We start from the raw sequence: 20,638 nt of genomic DNA, 5'->3' as shown, positions 1-20,638 counted from the left end.
TTTCCTTTCCTTTCCTTTCCTTTCCTTTCCTTTCCTTTCCTTTCCTTTTTTTCTGCAGAATCTAATCTGCTGATTGTCCAGTCTGGTATACATTCAGTCGCATACAGTATTCCCTGTAGAAACCACCTTTTCTCTTTATATAACCACCATCCAAGTCTGTATTTCCTATGCTCAACCTTTAGAACCTGTGCTTCTTGAACATACCAAATTAAATCTATGTGTGTGTGTGTATATATACATACATATATATATACACACATATACATATATACATATGTATACACACACATATATATCAGATGAAATATGGTTGCTATGTTAATATCCTTGCTTGCTAATTGTTACCTATGTATTTCATGGGTCCATTTTTATTGGTTGTTACAGGTCTTGTTTAGTCTTTGTCTGTTAAGTTCTGATTGGAGTTCAGATGTGAATTTTACCTTGTGGCTATTATATATATATTGTCACACATCTTTGGATTGGTTGGGGCTATATTGTTAGGTGGAAATAGAGCCAAGCTTTGTTAGCTGCGACTGACAGCTTTTATAGCAGAGCTAGGTTTCCCTCAGTACTGAGTAACGCCTTCTGTGGTGCTCTAACAAAAGCGGTAAACAGGATGCCTTCCTGTGTATGCTGGTTCTCTGCCCTGCTGGCAACCTTGGCTTTCCTGGATTTCCAAATCCCGCTTCCCAGTTCCTTGTGCCATCTTGGAGAGTGACTGTAAGAGTAACCTGGGGACAACTCTAGAGCTCGCTTTGTCTTGTTTCCCTGAGCACCATTATTCCAGGCTGCCTGATACCCAGTGTTTAAATGCTGTTCTACATTTACTTTGTCTAACTTTTTAGTTCTTTGAGGGTGTGTATGTGTGTTGGTGTGTTGGTGGTAACCTGGTTCCTGCTGTAGAAGCGGAAATCCCTAAAGCACTCATTGAGTGCCTGGTGTGTGCTCAGCAGGGGTGTGTGTTTTGGGATGCAGATGTGAGTGATGAGCAGAGAGCTTAGTTTTTTTGCTGGAGAACCGTGCTGTTTCCTAACAATAAATCTGCATGATATTTACATAGAACTGTGAAAGGGCATGGATTCTTTAGGAGGAATGAGCAAGGAAAGCCTCATAGAAGTGTGACATTTGAGGGATAAGCAGGAAAAAAGGGCAAACTGTGTATTTCTGAGGGCTGGATATGGTTGGTCTTACTGTCGTTACTTGTTGAGAGACTAGAAGTATATATTTCTGTGCTGTGAGAGGGTTAGGCAGCGAGAGTTGGGGTGAGCAGAGGAGCCCATGGATGGTGGAAGACTCAGAGCTAGCTGGGAAGGGAATTTCAGGGTTAGCAGGTCGTCATATGTCAGGCCAAGGATCACAGATTTGAAGTACAATAGCAAGGTGCTAGGGAGTCAGGGAAAATTTCATAGCAGGGCCATGAGAACTCTGAGTATTCTCAGAGGTTTCTGGGCATGTGGGAGAGGGTTGAGTCCTTTGGAACTCATTAAGTTGCTTCTGGTTTGTGGCAGAGCCACCTTCTATAATTGAACCCTTCTCTGATGCTTTCCTTCATGGGTCCTTCCAGTGTCAGAGGTGAATATGAGGGAGCTCTCACTCAGCTTCTTGTCTTCTGTCCGTCTTCTGTTACCTTCAGTGGACCTGTCTGCTTCTTTATGACTCTGCTCATCCTAGAAGTTTGTGGGGCTGGACTTGGCACTGGCTGCGGTAGGCTGTGCAGCCACCCCATATCTTATCAGCCTGGATGGCCACTGACCAGCCATAGAAGTAGTCCCATTGTCATGGATGTTAAACAGAGGCACCTCCTGACCCAGGCCTGACCTCCATCCTGATCTTTCTGTAAGGGATGATTGACTATCCATCTGCTCAGCTTGCTCTGTGCAGCCTAGAGGTAAGGGGTGGGAGATCGCACAGCTGCCTTCATGGCCTTCAGAGACAGTGGTATCGCATAGCTGCCTTCATGGCCTTCAGAGATAGTGGTCAGGACACAGCAGAAAGGAAGGAAGCCTGTGTGTGGTTATTTCAATTCTGAGCCACAAGTTAAGGAAGGAAGAGAAGGAAGAGGCCCTGCCAAGTGGGTGGGTGTCTCTGTCAGGAAGCTTGAAGGATTGGCTGCCTATTCAGACACGTTTCTTGTCAGCTTTATTGACTGAGGATGAAGGTTATTGATCTGGTCAGATCCAGTCATCCATTTCCATCACTCTGTTGACAGATACTGTCTCTGGAGGAATCCAGGTTCCTCTAAAAAGAGGAAGTGCTGAGTGCTAGAGGTATGACTGTGTGACTGTATGACTGGGCACTCTGCCAGCCTAGCCATGGTGCCAGCCTACCCAACAGCAGGTGGTAGACCTTTCAGGCACTAACTTTTTTTCGTTCTTGCTAAAGCCCCCTTTTAGGGAAGAAACTGAGGTACGGGGAGGTTGTATTCCCTGCCCAGGCTCCCCAGCCAGTAAAGGCTGTTAGCCTCCTAGATGCTGGCTCTGCCCCACTGAGCTGAGATCTGGGGGAGGAACGACTCTGAGTGGCACTGTGTCTCTGGGCACTGTGGCCCTGGCTGAGGAACTTGGACTTTAGCCTGCATGCTGGTAAAGGATTTCAGGCCTCATTGTTTTTAGTTTTTATTTTTATTTTTTTTTTAGGATTTATGTTGGGTTCTGAACATAATCCAACAGGCCCTGCTCCTTGGAGGCTGGCTGCAGTCAGTCTCCAGTAACCATCCTTTATTGAGTTTGTTCCCAGAGCCAGACACTGCTTTACCTCATGGTGAGGTGCGATGAATATGTGAAGAGCGTGGGCTCCCTACCTGGCTGCCCTGCTTAGCCAGAGATCCTCCTTGTGAGACTGTGAGACGACACACCATATTGTAGCCCAGTTTTATCCTCAACAGAAAAAGGAACGGCCAACACCACACCATGGTGGCCAACACCACACCACACTTTACTTGTGGACACAAATTGCCTTGTATGGCTCTCTATACCCAGTGACCCCTTACTGAGAGCTGTAGGGACTGGCATCAGCCTGTTTTGCTGCTGAACTCATTTTGGAGTCCTGCAGAGGAACCAAGCCATTGATGGTTAGTCCAGTATGGTTCCTTCTTTGCCCTACTGGTAAGATATCACAGCCGAAGGGGAGTAGAAAAGTAGGGCTTGGGGTCAGTGTCAGCAGGTGGGAGAACTTAGAGCAGTGATCTACTTCTTCCTGCTTTGGGCAAGAGAATGGGAAGAGGTGACTGGCCCAGTGGAAGCCAGAGGGACCCAGGAGGTTTACAGAAACCTCCTAGAAACCCTATAGGGGCTGAACAATGATGGCAAGGAGGAGGCTTTGGGGTGGAAAATCATTTTGGATCTTGTGGCAGGGCAGTGATGGCCGGATGGTGCTCTTCAGAGACTTGGGAACACTGACTAAAGGAAGCTTGATGGTTGGATATTGAAGGCGAGGGCCATTTCTGGTCTGAAGTGGCCCGCTGAGGCATTGGGGATGGCTTTGAAAAGCTGTTGTAAATAAACGGTGGTTGGAGGGAGAGAGAAACTGAAGTTGGGCATCTCAGAAAAGCAGGGAGGATCCAGCAGTTGTGGGAGGGGTCTCTCTAGCACAAGGGCTAGAGTCTCTGTGGCCTGCCAGCTGGTGACAGCCCAGGAATGGGCAAGCTTGGTTGGTATCAGAAGTCATTCCCTAGGGCCTCCGTACTTGGCACCAGGTGGAGGGAATTGCTTGTTCCCTCCAGGCAAAGTAGGGAGTTTTTCAGTGGGTCTAAGGAACAGTGGGCTATTGTGTAAATATTTACAAAGAGGAAGAAGTTTCTTGCACAAAGCTTTCTCCTGAAAGGTTACATTCCCCGCCTGCTGTGTCTACTTGCTTTCTACATGCATACTTGTTCTTGTGGACTTAGTGCACACTGATGTGGAACCTGTAAGAGAAAGCCACACTTGGTCGCTTTGTTCCGATGTGTACCCAGCCGGAGGCCTGGCAGGGTTGACAGGCGGCACTTTGTAGCCATAGGTGGGAAGGTGTTGTGTGTTGAAGTTACTGTGACCAAGTAAATGCCTTTAGAAATTGTTTCATTCGCATTAAATCCTTCCAGCCCCTTGAGGATGGCTGCATCAGATGAGAAAGGCTGAGTAAGTCATCAGAAAAGGTTCAGCTGATTCAAGTCTAGATACTACTTTGCTACAAAGCTCTGATCTCTTTAGGACTCTTTACACTGGAAGATAGGGAGGAGCTTCCTGCCCCCATTTTAGAGGGGAAATCTGGCAGGCAAGATGGTTCAGCAAGTAAACAAAGTGTTTGATTCCTGGGACACACATAAAAGTGAAAGGAGAGAACCTACTCCCTGAAGTTGGCCTCTGACCCCTCTCCGCTCTTACACTCTTAAAAAAAATGAAGATTGAGTTGGGGAGTGTTGCTCAGTGGTAAAGCTCTTTCCTAACTTGATGGTTCATTTTGATTTTTATCCTGATAGGATTTAGAATTGCCCCAGAAACAAATTTCTGTGAGGGATTCTGTAGATTAGGTTAATTGAGCTGGGAAGATCCATCCTAAATATGGGTGGTCCCATCTCTTTGTCCTTAGTGTAGATGCCTCAAGCTCTTGCCACCATACCTCCCCCAGTCACAATGGACCATATTCCAAGAATGTGATCCAAACATCTGTCCTTCCTTAGTTGCTATTGCTGAGTATTTTGTCTCAGCAGTGGCACAACTAAAACACCTAATTTTTGTGAGGCTTTGGGTCCATCCCCAGCATGGTAGAAATGGCAGTGAGAACCAAAGCCTGACAGGCTCTCTCTTCTAGGGCTTATAATCCAACTTTTCAAATCATAGGGAAGATCAGTTCCCCAACTTCTTCCTGTGCTGTTGATGGATGGGGGATTTACGAGAAACTGAGGGGTGTCCTTGCAGTGTGATATCAGGCTGTCAAGTAGTGCTTGCTGACTGTGGTGAGGGGAGGGATGAGCCCCACAGAGCCACATTACAGGGATGAGTTAGGATTCAGTAATGGCAGTCACTTGGCTTGCTTCTCTTGCATCCCAGGCTTTCAGGAGTTGCCTCTCAGCATCACAGTACCCCAAGTTGTAGAGTGAGCCAAGGGGATTTTTATGTTGCCACCCTTCTCTCAGTGCACCTGAGGTTCAGGGACTTGATGGAGGAGTTCACATAGTAAAGGCTGGTGGATTCCAAGTGGGACCCCAGGCCAGCTGTCCCCACTTAGTTCTGCTTTTCTTGGAGCACTGTGGAGGGCACGCTGGCATGAGCCTGCCAGAGCCGTGACGGGTGGGGGCATTACAGATGTGCACATCAGCCCTGCCCTGTGCTGCTGTGTGGTCTAGAGAGAGCTGCATGGCCTGCATGGTGTGTTTTGGTTTCCCTCTTTTAACTTGTTCAGGAAAGGACCTCAGGTTGTTCCCAGCTATGTTTTTGTGCAGAGCAGTCAGTCACCGGAGCGCCTGGAGTGAGGCCCACAAGTGTCGTGTGTTGTTGCTGTTGGGAACAGATCTCTTGAGCTCACCCAGCACTCCTGTGCATTCGCCCTGAGCAGTTGTTCAGTTGCCTCTGCTGGGGTGTGGCCAGAAATAACACTCCATTTGGCCTAAATCCACTGGCCCTAATCTGGCTTATGGCCTCACTATCTGGGTCATATTGTGCTGCTGTTGTTAAGGCATGTGGAATGGTTTTGTCAAGATACGGAGTCATGAAAGGAGGCTGAAACTAGCAACAGGGCCAGTGGCCAGCCACAGACTACAAGACCAAGGCCAGGAAGTGCAGCCTTCTGGTAGGGAGTTCTTCACTTGTCCCCATTCTGTCCCCACTCAGAGCATCAGACTTGGCTTGGGTCTTCCTCCTCCCATCCCTCTGCTTTTCTATGACCTGTCACCCCCATGTACACAGTCACCAAAGGGCATGGTGTCAATTTTAGGCTTCAGACCACAGCCCCTGGGTTCTGTGGCCCACTCCAAATGGGGCCGTGCATCTAAACTTGGCCTTGTAGCTTTTCGGGGGAGCTGGCAGGCCTGGCACCGCCATCACTCTCTCCTGCAGGAGGGTCTGGTGTGGGGCTAGGGTCCATGGGGTTCATGGTCTTCATTCCATGCTTGGCCTCTGACTTGTGGGCCTGGCCTTCACACATGGTTGTATTTGTGACCTCTAGTGAAGGTGAAAAAAAAAAAAAAGGCAGGGATAGGATTGGGGGGATGGGAAGAAACAAAGTCGAGGCCTTTCGCTTCTCAGTGCAGGGAACAGGAACCCATTTTCAACTCCTACTGTGAAGAAAAGGCCAGCCTGGCTCCTGGGGTGTTACTTTCCCGCCTCACTGGCAGTTTGATCACCTCTGAGGTGTCAGTGTCACCTCCATAAGAGCTGTTACCCTGCTGTACCTGTGGCGCTGTGCAGCTGCCTCCCTAGCCACCAGCTCCCCTCCTGGATCTGCAGTGGCTCCCACAGGACCCTCCCAGCACGGACCCTCTCTGGCCTTTGCTGCTCTGAGCTGTCCTTCCTGCCTCCTTGCCATTGTCTTCTTCACTGGTCCACACCTTATGCCACTCCTTCACCTGTGTTCATTTTGACTTATGGCTTTTAAAAAGGTTTGAGAAACAACTGAGTTCCATAAGAGGAAGAAGGAAGGTTTTTTTTGTTTTACTTTTTTAATGTGTCTACTGGGCCAGGCTCATAAAATTCAACATGTTTATGTACTTCCTTCCACCCCATGATGTGGGACAGCATGGGCCTTGGCATATGGTAATTGCTCAATAGATGCCTGTTCCGTAAAGGCATGAAGACATGAAGGAAGGCTTGAGTGGGAGGATGGGCTGTTCTGACTCTGTACCTTGTTGAACTTGTCCATCATCTGGATGGCCTAGTGACTTTCTTCCTCCACCCTTGCTTGGCTATTTCTGAATTGCCTCTGAGCAGGTCTGTGCCAGGTACTGGGAAGACAAAGATGAATGCCCAGAACCCTGCCCATTTCACATCACCACCAGTTCTCCTCCCCTAGCAGCCCACTCCCCTGTCCTCAGGGAATCAGCCATCTTCTTGATGCCATAGTGGTAATGGGAGGGGAAGTCTGTGTCAGAGCCCACGCATCAAGGCCTGAGGAAATTGGACTTGCCAGCCCTCTAGAAACAAAAGCCTAAGGACTTGGTCCCTAAATAATGTATCATTAACTCCTGCTTCCCTCCCCTGTGACACCCTGGGGGTTTTGGTCACTCTATCTACCATATTGGCTTTTGGTGGGAGTTAGAAGTTGATAGAAGCAGAGGCCCAGGCCGTAGGGCCACAGTTTTAGGTAGCTGCTTCGTGGGCCCTGGGCTCAGTACTTTTCCTTCTCACCCTTTCCAAATGGTGGCCTGCTTTCAGCCTCTGGGTGGCTCTGAAAAGCAGGTGATAACTGACTTGTGAGAAACCAGCCCCTGGAACATTCAGTGGGTGATGCTGTGAGAATTCTCACAGAAAAGCCTGCTGGACCAGGGATGTGCTGCTGCTGCTGCTGCTGCTGCTGCTGTGAGCCACCACTAGCCAAGAGACAGGAACAGCAGCCATCACGGTAACATGCACTGCTTTTGTGGGCTTGCGATCTCTTTGATCTTTTCGTTTTAGGCTTGGTCTTCATCACATCCCCAGGGCGGAGCAAGTATGTCAAAGGAAAACCTCGCAAGACTGCCGTAGGGACTGTCAGCTCTGTCAGGGCTTACTGAATGGACCTCTGTGGGGAGAGATCCTGGCCCTGCTGGGGTTGCTACATGTGGCACTGCTGACCAGCTGTTTGTGTGTGGTTAGTCAGCTCCCATCCTACCAGGCCACCAGTGCCTGCTGCACTTGGCCCTGACTGCAAGAGCAGCAGGCACTGGGCTTGGGGGTGGGGCTGCACTAAGTGCTGCCCCTGGAGCCCAGCAAGTTCTTGGCTGAGCCTCTCTGGAGGCCAGTGTGGTCCTGCATAATTTCAGTGCAGTTGAAATCTTTGGCCAGCATTTGTTATTGTGCTGAACTCTTGTGTCACTGAGCCTGTGAGGGAGGTTCTGCCATTTGGCCCATCTCAGATGAAGACCCAGAGGCTCCAGAACTTCCACTGGTGTGAGGACATAGTTGACAAGGGGGCAGAACTGGTTATGGGTTAGGTCTGTGTTACTAAGCCTGTACTCCATGTGTCTGGGTGTCTTCAAGTCTTTTAAGTGTTTGCGACTGGATTTGAACTTACTATGTAACTTATGTTGGCCTTGAACTGTTGATCCTCTGGCTTCTACTTCTCTGCAATACTGAGATTTCGATGTTCGCATTACCATGCTTGGCTTTATACTGTGCTGGGATGGAACCCAGGGCTATATGTATGTGCAACAGGCACTCTACAAACTGAACTACAGTCTCAGCCCTTTTGTGATTTTTTTTTTTTTTTTCTTTTTGAGGCAGAGCTCATAGATCTCCTGATGTCCATATTTCAAGTGCTGGAACTATGGGCATGTCCCACCATTCCTGTTGAGACTCAGGATCTTTAAAGTGCTGTTCCTGTTAGATTTTGGTGGAACAATATTGTTTCTCCTCAGAGCTCTGGTCCAACACAGGGCCTCTGCTCTGTTCTGGTTTCTAGACCCTGGGTTTTGAGAAAGCAATCTGAGGTATAGTTTCAGTGCAGGGTTTGGTTTGATTTCTTTCCTTTTGGGTCTTTTCATTATGAAGAATTTCTCTATACAAATTCCCTTCCTCTCTCTCATGTATTTGAGTGTGTGGTATGACTGTTCATACGTGTGCACATGAGCATGCTTACATATGGAGGTGTCAGTCCAGGGCTGATGCTGAAAGTGTTCTTTATCACTCTCTAACTCACTTTTGTGGCAGTCTCTTTGTTTAACCCAGAGCTTACCACTGAGGGCTAGTCTGGCTGGTCAGTTGGCTCTTAGATCCCTTGACTCTTATCTTGAGAGCACTGGAATTACAGGTCAGCAGGCCAAGAATTTGCATAAGTCTGGAATCCAGGTGCCTGGGCGAGACAGTGTAGGTCATACTGTAGCATGATGTGGTTGCCTCCGGCATGATGTAACAAGTGTGGAGTTATCCTCTCTTAGCTGCATCCTTGTTCCCAGGATGGACTGTGAGTTTCTGGGCTCTGTCCCAGCCTTCTGGTGCTGAGGCCTGGATGGGGTGGGTGCTTACCTCATGATGCATAGCCAAGCTTACCTAGAGGCTGGGCACTGTGAAGCCCTCAGGAGATGCTGGCTAGTGGTGCTACCCACTTAAGTAGCTCTTCATTAGCAGATAGTAGTGTCATTTGTTCTTTAAAGCAGGACACTTAGAACATGCAAGGAGACAGGTCAGGCCTAAACCAGGATGAGGGCCTTCTTGGCAAGGGGAGATTGTCATCATTGCTCATTACTTTCTCCCTTCACCTAGGGATGCCACTCCTTTCCCATTACAGATGGTGAAACTTAGGCCCAGAGAAGGGGACTTCTGTCTGTCACCTTGGCTCTTAGTTCCCAAATGCCTTCTTGGCTGAGTCATCAGCATGACCCCCAGGCAAGCTCTAATGAGGGTAGAGGACCCTTGATCTTTGCAGATCAAGGAACTATACAAATTCTGGAAACAAGCAGCCTTTATGATGAGAACATTCAACACGAATGCTCTAAAACACACAATTAGGAAGGATAAGAAGACATAAGCATGGGAGGTTCTGGCAAAGGAGGTTCCTGGTGTGTTTGCTTCTATCTGGCTGCCCCCCAGGCCTGGCTGTGACTTGTCACACAGATGACCAATGGCCTTTGGGACAGTGACAGAGGGAGGCTGCTGACTCTTGCCCTGTTAGAGCAACCTTCTCTCTGAGTCCGTTGGTTTCTTTCTCTTCTGACTGCCCTTGAAGGTGATTTGATTATTATTATTTTTTCTGTTCCAGTGAGGACATAGATGTGACAGTTTGCTTCTATGACACGTGGAGAGGGCTGCAGTTGCAGAATACTTAGGGAGACCCGAGGTTACCAGAACACTAAATGTAACAAGCAGGGACATAATTGGGCCTATGGTGCTGAGGCCTGTAAGGCCCTGTGGTGGGGGTATGCATGGGGAGAAGGGTTGTTTAAATCAGGTTCAGACAAAAGTGGTCACGTACCAAGGCCTGGGGCCAACTTTAGTTTGTCCCTGCAGCCTGGCCTCTCCCTCGCCTTTTCCTGTCAGCTCCATGCCCTCTCATGCTTTGGCTGCCAAGAAGCTTGCACAGTTTTCCATCAGTCTCAGGGTTTTTTGGGGGAAATGGCTGGGGCTCGAGGAATGTGTTTATAGGGACACTCCAGTCTCCTTAGGCCCGCCTGTAAAGGGACTCTGAGTGACTTTCTCTCAAACTGGGTGTTTTGTGTTTACAGGGGAAGATGGAGGGGCTGAAAGACAAGACCCTGCAGGAGCTGGAGGAGATGCAGAATGATCCAGAAGCCATTGCTCGGATGGCCTTGGAGTCTCCTGAGGTACAGAGAGGCCAGTAATCCTGCTGCTGTTGCTGTTCCTCCTTTCTCTTCTCTTTCATCTTCCTCCTTCTTCTCTTCTCTTCTCTCTCTCTCCTTTTTTAAAGTAATTGATCACTTAAGGTCCTCAACAAATTTATTTATTTTACTTTATGTCTCTGTGTGTGTGCGCCTGACACATGTATATATGTGGACCAGGTGTATGCAGGTGTGTGCAGAAGATATCAGATCCCCTGGAACTGGAGTTACTGTGAGCTGCCATGTGGATGCTAGGAACTGAACGCTGGTCCTCTACAAGAGCAGTCAGTACTTTTAACTGCTGAGCCATATCTCTAGCCTCATTTAAGGTCTTTTAATTTTTCATTATATTTATTTATTGTGTGTGTGTTGGGGGGAGGGGTAATTCATGTGCATGCATTTGTGTACCAGGTACAACTTGCAAGAAATGATTCTCTCTTTCTACCATATGGGTTCCAGAGACTGAACTCAGGTTGTCAGCTTGGTGGCAAGAGCCCTTACCCATTGAGCCATCCCATCTACTTCTCTAATAATTGCTTCCCAAAGATACTTGCTTAGTAGGCTCTTGAGCCAGGATTCACCTTGTTGTGCTGTGAATTTTACCTTGGCCTTTACCTCACTAGAGGATCCCTGGGGTTTCAGGCCAGGTCCTGGGTCCTTTAGAAGCCCAGGGAGTGATGAGTCCAGGGCCTGGTCCTCTGGGAGCATGGGGAGTGATAGGGAGTCCAGGGTCCACCTTGGCTGAGGACAGCCAGAGGCTCAAATGGCCAGGAATCTTCACACTGTTCCAGTGTGGATCTCGAGGCAGTTCTCTGATGCACTAGGGAGAGGGGCCCATCTTTCCCCATGGGGACATCATTCACTCATGTTTCATGCTGTTTCCCATTGCTAGTACCCCATTTCTCAGTTCCTAGTCACAGTAATAAGGAATAAGTTACAGGAATAAGCTCCACCCTGCTGTCTCTGAAGAGCTTGACTTGGCCCTCCCTGTCACTGTCTCCTGTGACCTTCCTGTGAGATGGAGGTCAGGTGACTCTGTGGCCACCCAGCTAGAAATAACCACAGGTACCCCCAGATCAGCTGCGGCTGGTCATTGCCTGGAAACTCTGTCCCCTGCCTTTTTTTGGAGGAGAGAAAGGAGCACAGGTACTGCTGGACTCCTTTCCCTGGTGAGCAGACGTGGCAGGTGCTCTATGAGTCACTGTGTTAGAGAACAGGAAGGTGTCCATCTGGCATCTGCCCATGCCCCCGCTGCACGGGCGCACATGCCACCTGGCCCTGGCCTGTCTCAGCTGTGCTTTCTGCTGCCACCTGCTCTCCAGCACTGTTCAGGCCTCTCTGCTGGATTGGAGATGACCCTGGGTTGGGCTAGAAAGACCTCCTCATAGGTAGGGGTTAGGACAGGTCTTTGTGTGGCTGAGGCAGGAGGACCCTGTTCAGCGTCTTAGGAGAAATGGCCTTGGTTAGGCAGCAAGGATGACTCTTACAGTTGGTTAGGCTGTGGGCTCTGACAGACCCTTGTCTTACCTGGCATATTCATCTGTCACATATATCTAAGTGTCCCTTACCCATCCCAGATACTTTGGACGAGAGTATTTCAGATTTCATATGTCTCGGGTTTTGAAATGTTTTGTGTAGATTTACTAGTTAAATAATTCTAATAAAAAAAATGTAAAATCCGAGACACTCTGAAATTCAGAACATGAAAAGTGTCACTGAAAAAGGTCTTCATCTTGGATTTGGGGTTGCTGGATTAGGGATGCTTGCACACACACATAGATGTGCGTATATGCCACCGCACCAGTGTGGAGGTCAAAGGACAACTTTTGGGAGTTGGTTCTCTCCTACCATTTGGGGCCCACGGGTCAAACTCAGGTCAGTCAGCCTTAGCGGCAAGCACCTTTACCCACTGAGCCATCTTGTTGGCCCCAACTGTTTCTTCAGTCAATGATGAGCAGCAGAATGTTAAAGGGATTCCCAGGCTTGTTCCTGAAGGGAGTGGAGCTCAGCAAAAGTGAGTCTGTACCCAGCTTCTGTTCACGGCTTTCAAGCTGAGCAAGTCTTCCACCCTGTGGAAAAGCATAGGCTCCTGGAAATGTAAGGGATGCAGTCTCCTGGCCAAAGGGCAGATGGAACTTTTTGGTGTAGCCTTGTCTGAGTAACTGAGTTGAATTCTCTGAGGGGGAAAATACTCACTGTGGGAAAGACAGAAGCAAAGTAGGGCAAGCTACTTAGACTTTCAGGAAGTCTTTGGCTGGATTTCTGTCGCGGCTGTGAGAAGTAATTGTGTCACTGTGGGAGCATGAGAAGAGCCGGCAGAGAGGAAGGCGGTGGGAACGTTGCTCTGTGTAGAGTGAGGGCGCTGAGCTCGGGGGAATGGTAGACTGACCTCAGAGGAGTGTTCATAAGAGATGGGCTGGAGAATAGGAGAGGTGGAAATGTGACAAGCGTTGAAGAGGATGGCACAGCATGGATGCCGTGCTTCAGACCCCAGGAAAAGCCATGGACAAGTAAGGATGCCCAGGGTACGTGGTCCAGGAAGGGCAGGCCCCACTCACAATTGGCCACATGAGTCTCCTGGCTTTTTTTTTTTCTTTTTAACATTGTAGTTTTTGTTATGTGTGTAGGTATGTCTGTGTGTGGGTTTGTGCATGTTTGGTGCAGTGCCTTTGGAGGCCAGAAGAGTCCGTTGAACCCTTGGAGCTGAAGTGGCAGGAGGTGTGAGCCACTTGACATGGGTACTAGGAACCAAATTCAGGTCCTCTAGATGAGCAGTGTGTGTTTTTAATTGCTGAGCCATCCTCCAGCCTCCTTGGATAGCATTCAAAGTCACCAGTTTCTCTGCTCCCATGCCAGTGAGCTTGGCCAGTGGTTAAATGGCGTTTCTGGCCAGACAGCAGACGGTCCTGGTGGAAGGGTTTTAGACCTGGGCCCTGAGAGCCTTGTATGTGGAGGGGTAACGGCAACATCCCTCTTTCCATTAGGCTGCTGCCTGCTGTGGAATGCAGGGCTTGAGGTCCTGAGCAGGAATCAGAGTGGCCCTTCTGGAAACCCCTTATCCAGGATGCTACTTGGCTTCCTGTGGCTGCTGTAGAGGAGGCCAGTCTGGCTTGGTGTGCTATGCACTGGCCTAGGTGGAGGGAGAAGCTCTGTGTTGCAGGACCCTTGTTTCCCTGCGGAAGCTGGCCTTGCTGACCTGGGCCCTGACTTCTGTGGCCAGTGCTGAGCCCCCTCTGCTGGTGCTACATGGTACTGTGACAGGACAGTGGCCTTGCCTTCAGCTCCTCTCAGGGCAGTAGATGCCTTCCCACATTAGGCCTGCTGGGCACGATTCCAAGGCTTCTGCCTGCCTGGCAGTTAAATAGAGGGCTGAGTGAGGGCTCAGGGATGCTGGCTAGGAAAGCGTTTTCAGCAGAGGGCATTCGGGGACTGTCTATAGCTCTGTAGACCATGTATGACCTGGGAGGCAGGGATGTCTATCCTGCTCCAGTGTCTTGGGCTGCCCTGGGGCCCTGCCCTGCCTCCCCCCTCCAATATCTTTAGGACCTCATGGAATTTCTAGTTTGTGGTCTGGCTTGGGCCACCTGAGTTCTCCCTAGCAGCCTCTTGTATGCATGCATGCTGTGTGTGTTCACTTTAAAGCCTGGAACCAGCAATGGGGAGGGACTCTGCGTCCCCTCCCTCTCACAGGAGTGGATCTCCTCCCTCACCTGTGCCCGGCACGACACAGAACCACCTGCAGGTGCTTGTGCTTTGGGAAGTCTTGGGTAGGTGGTTAGCCTGGGGTAGGTGATTAGCCTGGGGTAGGTGGTTAGCCTGGGGTAGGTGCTTAGCCTTAGCCTTGGTGCCTGTTTCCTCAGTGTGGGCCTCACAGGCTCTCTTGATGAGGATGAGGTGAGGCACCTGGGTCACAGTGCCTGTGCAGAGTTTAAACTCCTGTGGCTGTGGTTGAGGGCTGAGCAGCCAGCTGGGTGTCGCCAGGTGAGCAGTGAGTACAGTGAGGACAGGGGCCCCCCCCCCCCCCCGAAGGATAACCAGTGACAGTGTGCTTATTGTCAGTTGTCCCGCTTTCCTTAGGTTCAGGACCTGCAGTTAGAACGAGAGATGGCATTGGCCACCAACCGGAGCCTGGCAGAGCAGAACCTGGAGTTCCAAGGCCCCCTGGAAATCAGCCGCTCTAACCTTTCAGACAAATACCAGGAGCTGCGGAAGCTTGTGGAGCGGTGCCAGGAGCAGAAAGCCAAGCTGGGTAGGAACAGCTGACTATGGACATGCACTCTGGCCATCTCACCTGCTGAGCGTTCCTGTTGAAGGGAGGACAGGGAGGCAGCTGGAAGAGCATGAATGCATAGATGCCCCGGACAGGAAAGGGCCAGCAGCCACTATAGCCCACTTGCTCCACGTCCTGCGTAAAGTGCTTAGCATTTTTTCTTTACACAAAAGGATGGAAAAGTGTAGGTACTATGGTTAGTCTAAACTTTTGAGTGTTTATATTTTATTATATATCTTGGAAATATTTTTATAGTATTAAAAATGGCCTGAATTTACTATTTTTATAGATGGGGAAAACAAGGCTGGGGAGATTCAAGTTGGGTAGAGCTGGGATTTGCAAGCCTAGCCTTTAACAGGCAAGCATCTCTTCAGCCCTGGAACTGGGATTTGAATCTAGGCAGCCAGTGTCTTTCGCTGCCTCTGCCAACTTAACCCTGAGCCTTGGCAGAGCTGGTCTAGGCCTTGTGCAGGTAGGAAGGCTTCCTGGATGGCTATGCCTGTGGGGAGCTGCTTGGCCAACACCTGAGCTCTGTCCTTGAGCTTCTCTTTACTCAAGACAGTGAATGCCTTCATGAACCTAAAGGACCCTGCAGAACCACCTGTGGGAAGTCTACAGTGGACGCTGGTGTGACTAGGCCCCGGTAGCTCACAGAGTCATCTGCAGGGACTCTACAGTGGACCTGGTGTGACGAGGCCCTGAGTGCTCACAGAGGGCATGCTATGGACCTTTGCTGAAATCAGGGTCCTTAGCTTTAAATAAAACAGTACTTTTGAAATATCAACCTCTCTGCCTTTGTTCCAGAGAAATTTTCCTCAGCACTGCAGCCCGCCACCTTGTTGGACCTTCTGCAGATTGAAGGGATGAAGATTGAGGAGGAGTCTGAGGTGAGGTGGGGAGTGGCATCCTAATCCCTTGGACAGGGTAGTGGCCCCTGGAGCCAGGTCTCATGGTGAGCTCAGGAACCACAGAGCTCAAGGGTTTGGGATGAAGCTAGAATAGATGGCCTGTGGAGTCCTAGTGGACACACTTTGGTTGCAATACACTATAGCGACACATTGTGAGATCCCTGAGCACGTGAAACCATAGTTAGCACTTGCTTCTGAATAGACAGTACTGTTTTTCTGGTACATGTATGTCTATGGTAATCTATAATTTATAAAGCAGGCTCAGCGAGAGATTAAGAACAGTAACCACCGGCTGGGGTGGTAAGCCAGCCTTCACAAGCATGCCAACCTGAGTGTGATCCTTGCACCTGTATAAAAAGCCAGGCAAGGTGGTACAGATCCCTGGGGTTCTGGGAGCAGTCTAGCTCAACTGCTGAGCCTATAGCACAGATTCTGTCTCAGGAAATAAGGTGAACAGTGCCTGAGGAATGATACCCGAGGCTGGCCTCTCGCCTCCACATGCACACATGTGCATGTTCACCCACACATATGTGTATTCGCACATGCAGACGTACATACACATGAACAGCAATAAAGTATTTTATAATGAAAGTTACTTAAAACTTACAGATTATGTCTAGAATTTTTCATGCAATGTGTTTGCAATAGAAGCCCTCTAGTACCTGAAACGGTGGTTAAGGGGCCTTTACTGTACCAGGACCCCAGGTGAGTCAGGACGGGTGACTGACAGCAGGCCCCAGGAAGCACGCACACCTGGGTGGGTGGTGGTACAGAGCTAGGCCCATGCTCCTTGGCTCTTTCTGCTGTGTCCTCCCTGTGGATGTGCCTTTTGTCTCAGTGGGCAGGAACTTTTTTGTGTTTTAGATGCAGCCCAGGGGCCAGCATCTAAGGCACTTGTATAGACCCAGCTGTTGAACAGACTTGCAGTGACCACCAGGGCCTGGCACAGCGCTGGGTAAGGGGCAGTGCGACCATGGAAGACGTGGTCCCGCCATTAAGTAGCTGACATTCCTTAATGTCACTCTGAATGGTGGCCAGGGAAGGCTGTGGAAGGCCTCTGTTCCTGTGTTGTCAACAGTTCTTGTGTCCTCTAGGCCATGGCTGAGAAGTTCCTGGAGGGTGAGGTGCCCTTGGAAACGTTCTTAGAGTCCTTTTCCTCCATGAGGACACTGCTGCACCTGCGCCGAGTCCGTGTAGAGAAGCTTCAGGATGTGGTGAGGCGGCCCCGTGCTTTGACAGAGCTGGCCGGAGATGCCCCTCCAAAGCGCCCGCCGCCCCCTCGCCCAGCACCCCAGGCGACACCCCCTGCGACTGAAGAACAGCCTCCGCAGTCCTCTGTTGTGACTCCCTACCCTTTGCCCTACAGCCCATCCCCAGGCTTGCCTGTGGGCCCTACAGCCCAGGGAGCCCTGCAGCCAGCCCCCTTCCCTGTAGTGGCTCAGCCTTCCTCCTATGGTGGGCCTCTGGGTCCTTCCTACCCATCACCTCAGCCAGGACCAAGGACCACTATGGGCTACTCTTGGTCCCCACAGAGGAGTGTGCCACCCCAGCCTGGCTATCCTGTGGCTCCAACTAGCACCCCTGGTCCAGGATATCCCTTAGTTGGGGGCCGAACTCCTGGTCCTGGTTACCCCCAGCAGTCCCCCTACCTCTCATCAGGAAGCAAACCTCCCTATCCAACACAACCTCAGCTGCCAGGCTTCCCAGGACAGCCCCAGCCTCCAGTGCCCCCTCAAGCTCCATACCCTACCGGGCCAACCCCTCCTTATGGCTTTCACCCTCCAGGGCCTGCCTGGCCTAGATATTAGCTCTGGTCCCTGTCCACCTTCTTCCTTCGTCCTGCACCGTAGCCTTTGGCCTCCATTTGCTGAGATTCGAGGTTAACACTGGAAGTGGAGCTGATGCTCTGTGCAGAGTTGGGAACACACAGGCCCCCTGAAAGGCCCTGGACAGTGTGGCATGGGTCCTTCTGGGAGCTCCTTCTGCCAGGGAACAGCTCAGCACATCCTGAGGTGGCCTGGTGGGAGCCCAGGGCTCTCCGGTGTCTGCATGAGCAAGCGTGTTCATGTCTTTGCACAGCTGCCTGCGCTTGCTCGCTGACAGCTGAACCAGTGCAGAGTGACCTTGGTAGCAGGTTGGCCCCGGGTCTTAGACCCTGCTCATCCAGGCTCTCCCTTGGAACTTGGCATGTCTCGTGTGGAGCCACTTGCCAAGCGACATAGCTCTGTCCATTTAAGGATGGTCTAAGTTACCACAGTTGGGTCAGAGGAAAGAATGGTTAGGAAAAACAGGGACTATGAGTCCTAATAGCCATAATTTAGCTGCGTGCCAATGTCAGGCAAATGTGTCCTTTTTGGTGGTTGGATTCACAGCAGCACTGGTATGAGGAATGCTAAGGGAAACCCAGGCCTCAATTTTATGCTTGGCTGTCCTAGGCGTCACCCTGGAGCCCCTGGCTGGAGTGGAGGACCAGGTTTACCTCCCAGCCACTTCTCACTCCTGGATCCTCCACTTCTGGCTGGCTTTTTCTGAGGTTCATCTATCCACTCCTTTTAGTGCCTTGAGTCTCATTCGCTAGCAGCCCCTCTGCCCTCGTGTAACTCCTCCCTGCCCCAGTGTCCCTGCAGAACAGACACCAGGCCTGCCCTTCCAGAAGGTCCCAATGGTGCTTCCCAGATCTCATCACTACATGGGGGTTGGTTTCTCTACACTCTCGTCTTTAGAACGTAAAGGGTAGGGACTGTGAGTGCAGCCCCAGCACTCAAAGGGGCTGAAGCCTGTTTAGTAATAAAAGTGATTACACTATACCAAAGGGATTTCAGGGGACGATGCATCAGTGTGGATGGGCCAGATGTGAACCAGGTCTCAGGATGGACCTTGAAGCTGCTACGGGTTAGGAAGTTGTATGTGCCTTGAAATATCCCCTGCTTGGGTACCCAGCCTCTAAGTGGGCTAAGGTGCTGGGGGTCAAGGAGGAACCCCATCTTCTGGTGCCACCCCGCCCACAGGCCACGGATGCATTACCAACTCTGCTTGCTTCTCCTGAGTTATTTATAATGAATCACTAATGGAGTCTGTGGCTGACTGCTGCTGAACTGGATGATGACCACCCGTTTGTTTGTGTAATTGCCATAATAAACGTTGATGAGTTCCGTGCTGTGTGGTGGCTCTGATGAGTTAGAGAGCAGATGTGGCTGCTTGTGGGGCAGTGACTTCTGCAGCCTTCGTCTACAGGGTGCCTTACGTCTATGGCCACCTCTTGAGTCACCCACTGCCATCCCACTTCTCCCTAGAGCTCAGCTCTTTCTAGCATTTTCTTTGTGGTTTTCCTCAGCTGTTTCTTGGAGTCTACAATGCTTGCTTTGTCCTCAGCTACATGCATGGCCCCTCAGTTCCACCAGGGGGCACCCGTGCCCCAGTCCAGGTTGGGAGGTAAGGGTTCTTGTCACCTGGTCAGCCTCACTGTGGTCTTAGCCTTTTCTAAACAGGGATTGCAGAGTCTGGGTCAGGGGATGTTAGTCTGTCTCTGGGACAGGGAGCTTGCTGTGGGCTGGCTGCATTCCACCAGGCGCTGTTGCAGGGTGGTTATCCTGGAGCCTAGGAGGATGAGGGAGACAAGGTTCCTGGCAGTTCCTCTATTCAGCTCTCAGCCTTTTCTTCCTGGAAGAGTCATAGAGGTATGTTGCCTATGGCAGATGGCCAGAGGTTCTAGGAGTCACCAGGGTTGTGGCATGTGTCTCCATAGCTGCCCTGGCCCTCCCAGTCCCAGGTTTAAACAGGAGGGAGACCGTGGAAGTCGTGCGGTGACCAGGCTGTACATGGAGGTAGGACTTGGGTTTTGATCCATAGAATCCCAGGGCTGCAGGGTTCCTGCACCGTGACTCTGTGGTGCTTAGAAGTCCCTGGACACACCCAAGAGCCCCCAATGCAGTTGGATGCTTATTGCCTTTCATTCCCAGCTGTACTTGAGTTTACTTGGCAGGAGCAGGGCTGGGCACACGAGCTGTCAGTCAGATGATGACAGCTTTTGGGAATAAGTTGCAGATCTTACTGCAGCAGTTTAGTCACCTGCCTTGGGTTATACCAGGCAGGGGGTGGGGGCAGGACACAGGGCCAACTTTGACTTAGAAAGCCACGTGGTCTGGTCACTGTGCGAGGCACCCTGCCTCTCTTTTCCTTCCTTCCCACTGCATTGCTAAGATGGCTGCACGCACTCACAGACCCTCCTACCTCCTGTGAATATTTACAGGATCTCTTGCTGTACTTCAGCAGTGATGGGCCCTGGGTACAGAATGGGCCTGGACGAGATCTAGCTTAGAGACTACTGGCTGGGAAGAGCTCTGAAGTGTCCTTCCAGCTCTGAGGCAGGGATTGTTGTCTAAGGGAGCTTCCTGCCGGGCCTTCTGCCCCTTTGGCCGCTGTGAGGATGCAGTGCACTTGGCTTGTCCATACATGCCTTCAAAGGTTGGCCAGTGATAGGGAAGGTAGGGTCCCAGGAATGGGAGGGTCACTTCCTACTCTGCTCCAGTGATGTAGAATGGAGACCCTAAGACAGCCCAGGTCACAACAGGGTAACCTTAGTGGCCAAGAGAGATGTGTGCCATGAACCTCCCAGTAGGGGACAGTGCTGGCTTGGGGACTGGGGAGTGGGGGTGGGGTAGCTAGACCTTGACAAGAGCCATAAGGACTGAAATTGTGTCACCAGGCGAGTCTTTCAGGGCGACATGTCTTTCAGGCCTACACAGCTTGAGAGTTTTATGTGTGTTCCTATATGGAGACCAGAACTTACCAGTTTTCCTCAGCCCTTCTCCACCTTATGTTTTTGTTTTTTTTTTCAGGTTTCTTTTTTTTTTTTTAATTTTTTATTAATTACACTTTATTCACTTTTTATCCCCCCTGTAGCTCCCTCCTTTCTCTCCTCCCAACCCCTCCTTTCTTTCCCCTTCTCCACGCATGCCCCTCCCCAAGTTCACTGATAGGGGAGGTCTTCTTCTCCTTCCTTCTGATCCTAGTCTA

General features: G+C 50.5%; 1 protein-coding gene across 1 annotated transcript in view; it reads left to right on the top strand.

Annotated features, from left to right (window-relative positions):
- The window catches only part of Vps37c (VPS37C subunit of ESCRT-I), a 27,270-nt gene extending 8,496 nt beyond the window's left edge, over positions 1 to 18,774 (top strand). The window contains exons 2-5 of the mRNA XM_055614129.1: positions 10,331 to 10,429; positions 14,522 to 14,693; positions 15,519 to 15,601; positions 16,717 to 18,774. Of these exons, the coding sequence (XP_055470104.1) occupies positions 10,337 to 10,429; positions 14,522 to 14,693; positions 15,519 to 15,601; positions 16,717 to 17,430 (1,062 nt within the window). The 5' untranslated portion in view covers positions 10,331 to 10,336 and the 3' untranslated portion in view covers positions 17,431 to 18,774. The remainder of the gene's footprint in view (positions 1 to 10,330; positions 10,430 to 14,521; positions 14,694 to 15,518; positions 15,602 to 16,716) is intronic.
- The last annotated feature ends 1,864 nt before the right edge of the window (positions 18,775 to 20,638 follow it).

This window comes from Psammomys obesus, unplaced genomic scaffold (assembly GCF_907164565.1).
Source record: "Psammomys obesus unplaced genomic scaffold, mPsaObe1.curated_primary_1811, whole genome shotgun sequence".
Classification (NCBI taxonomy): domain Eukaryota; kingdom Metazoa; phylum Chordata; class Mammalia; order Rodentia; family Muridae; genus Psammomys; species Psammomys obesus.
Note: the sequence above shows the minus strand (reverse complement) of the source record. Positions and strands in the feature narration are given on the sequence as shown.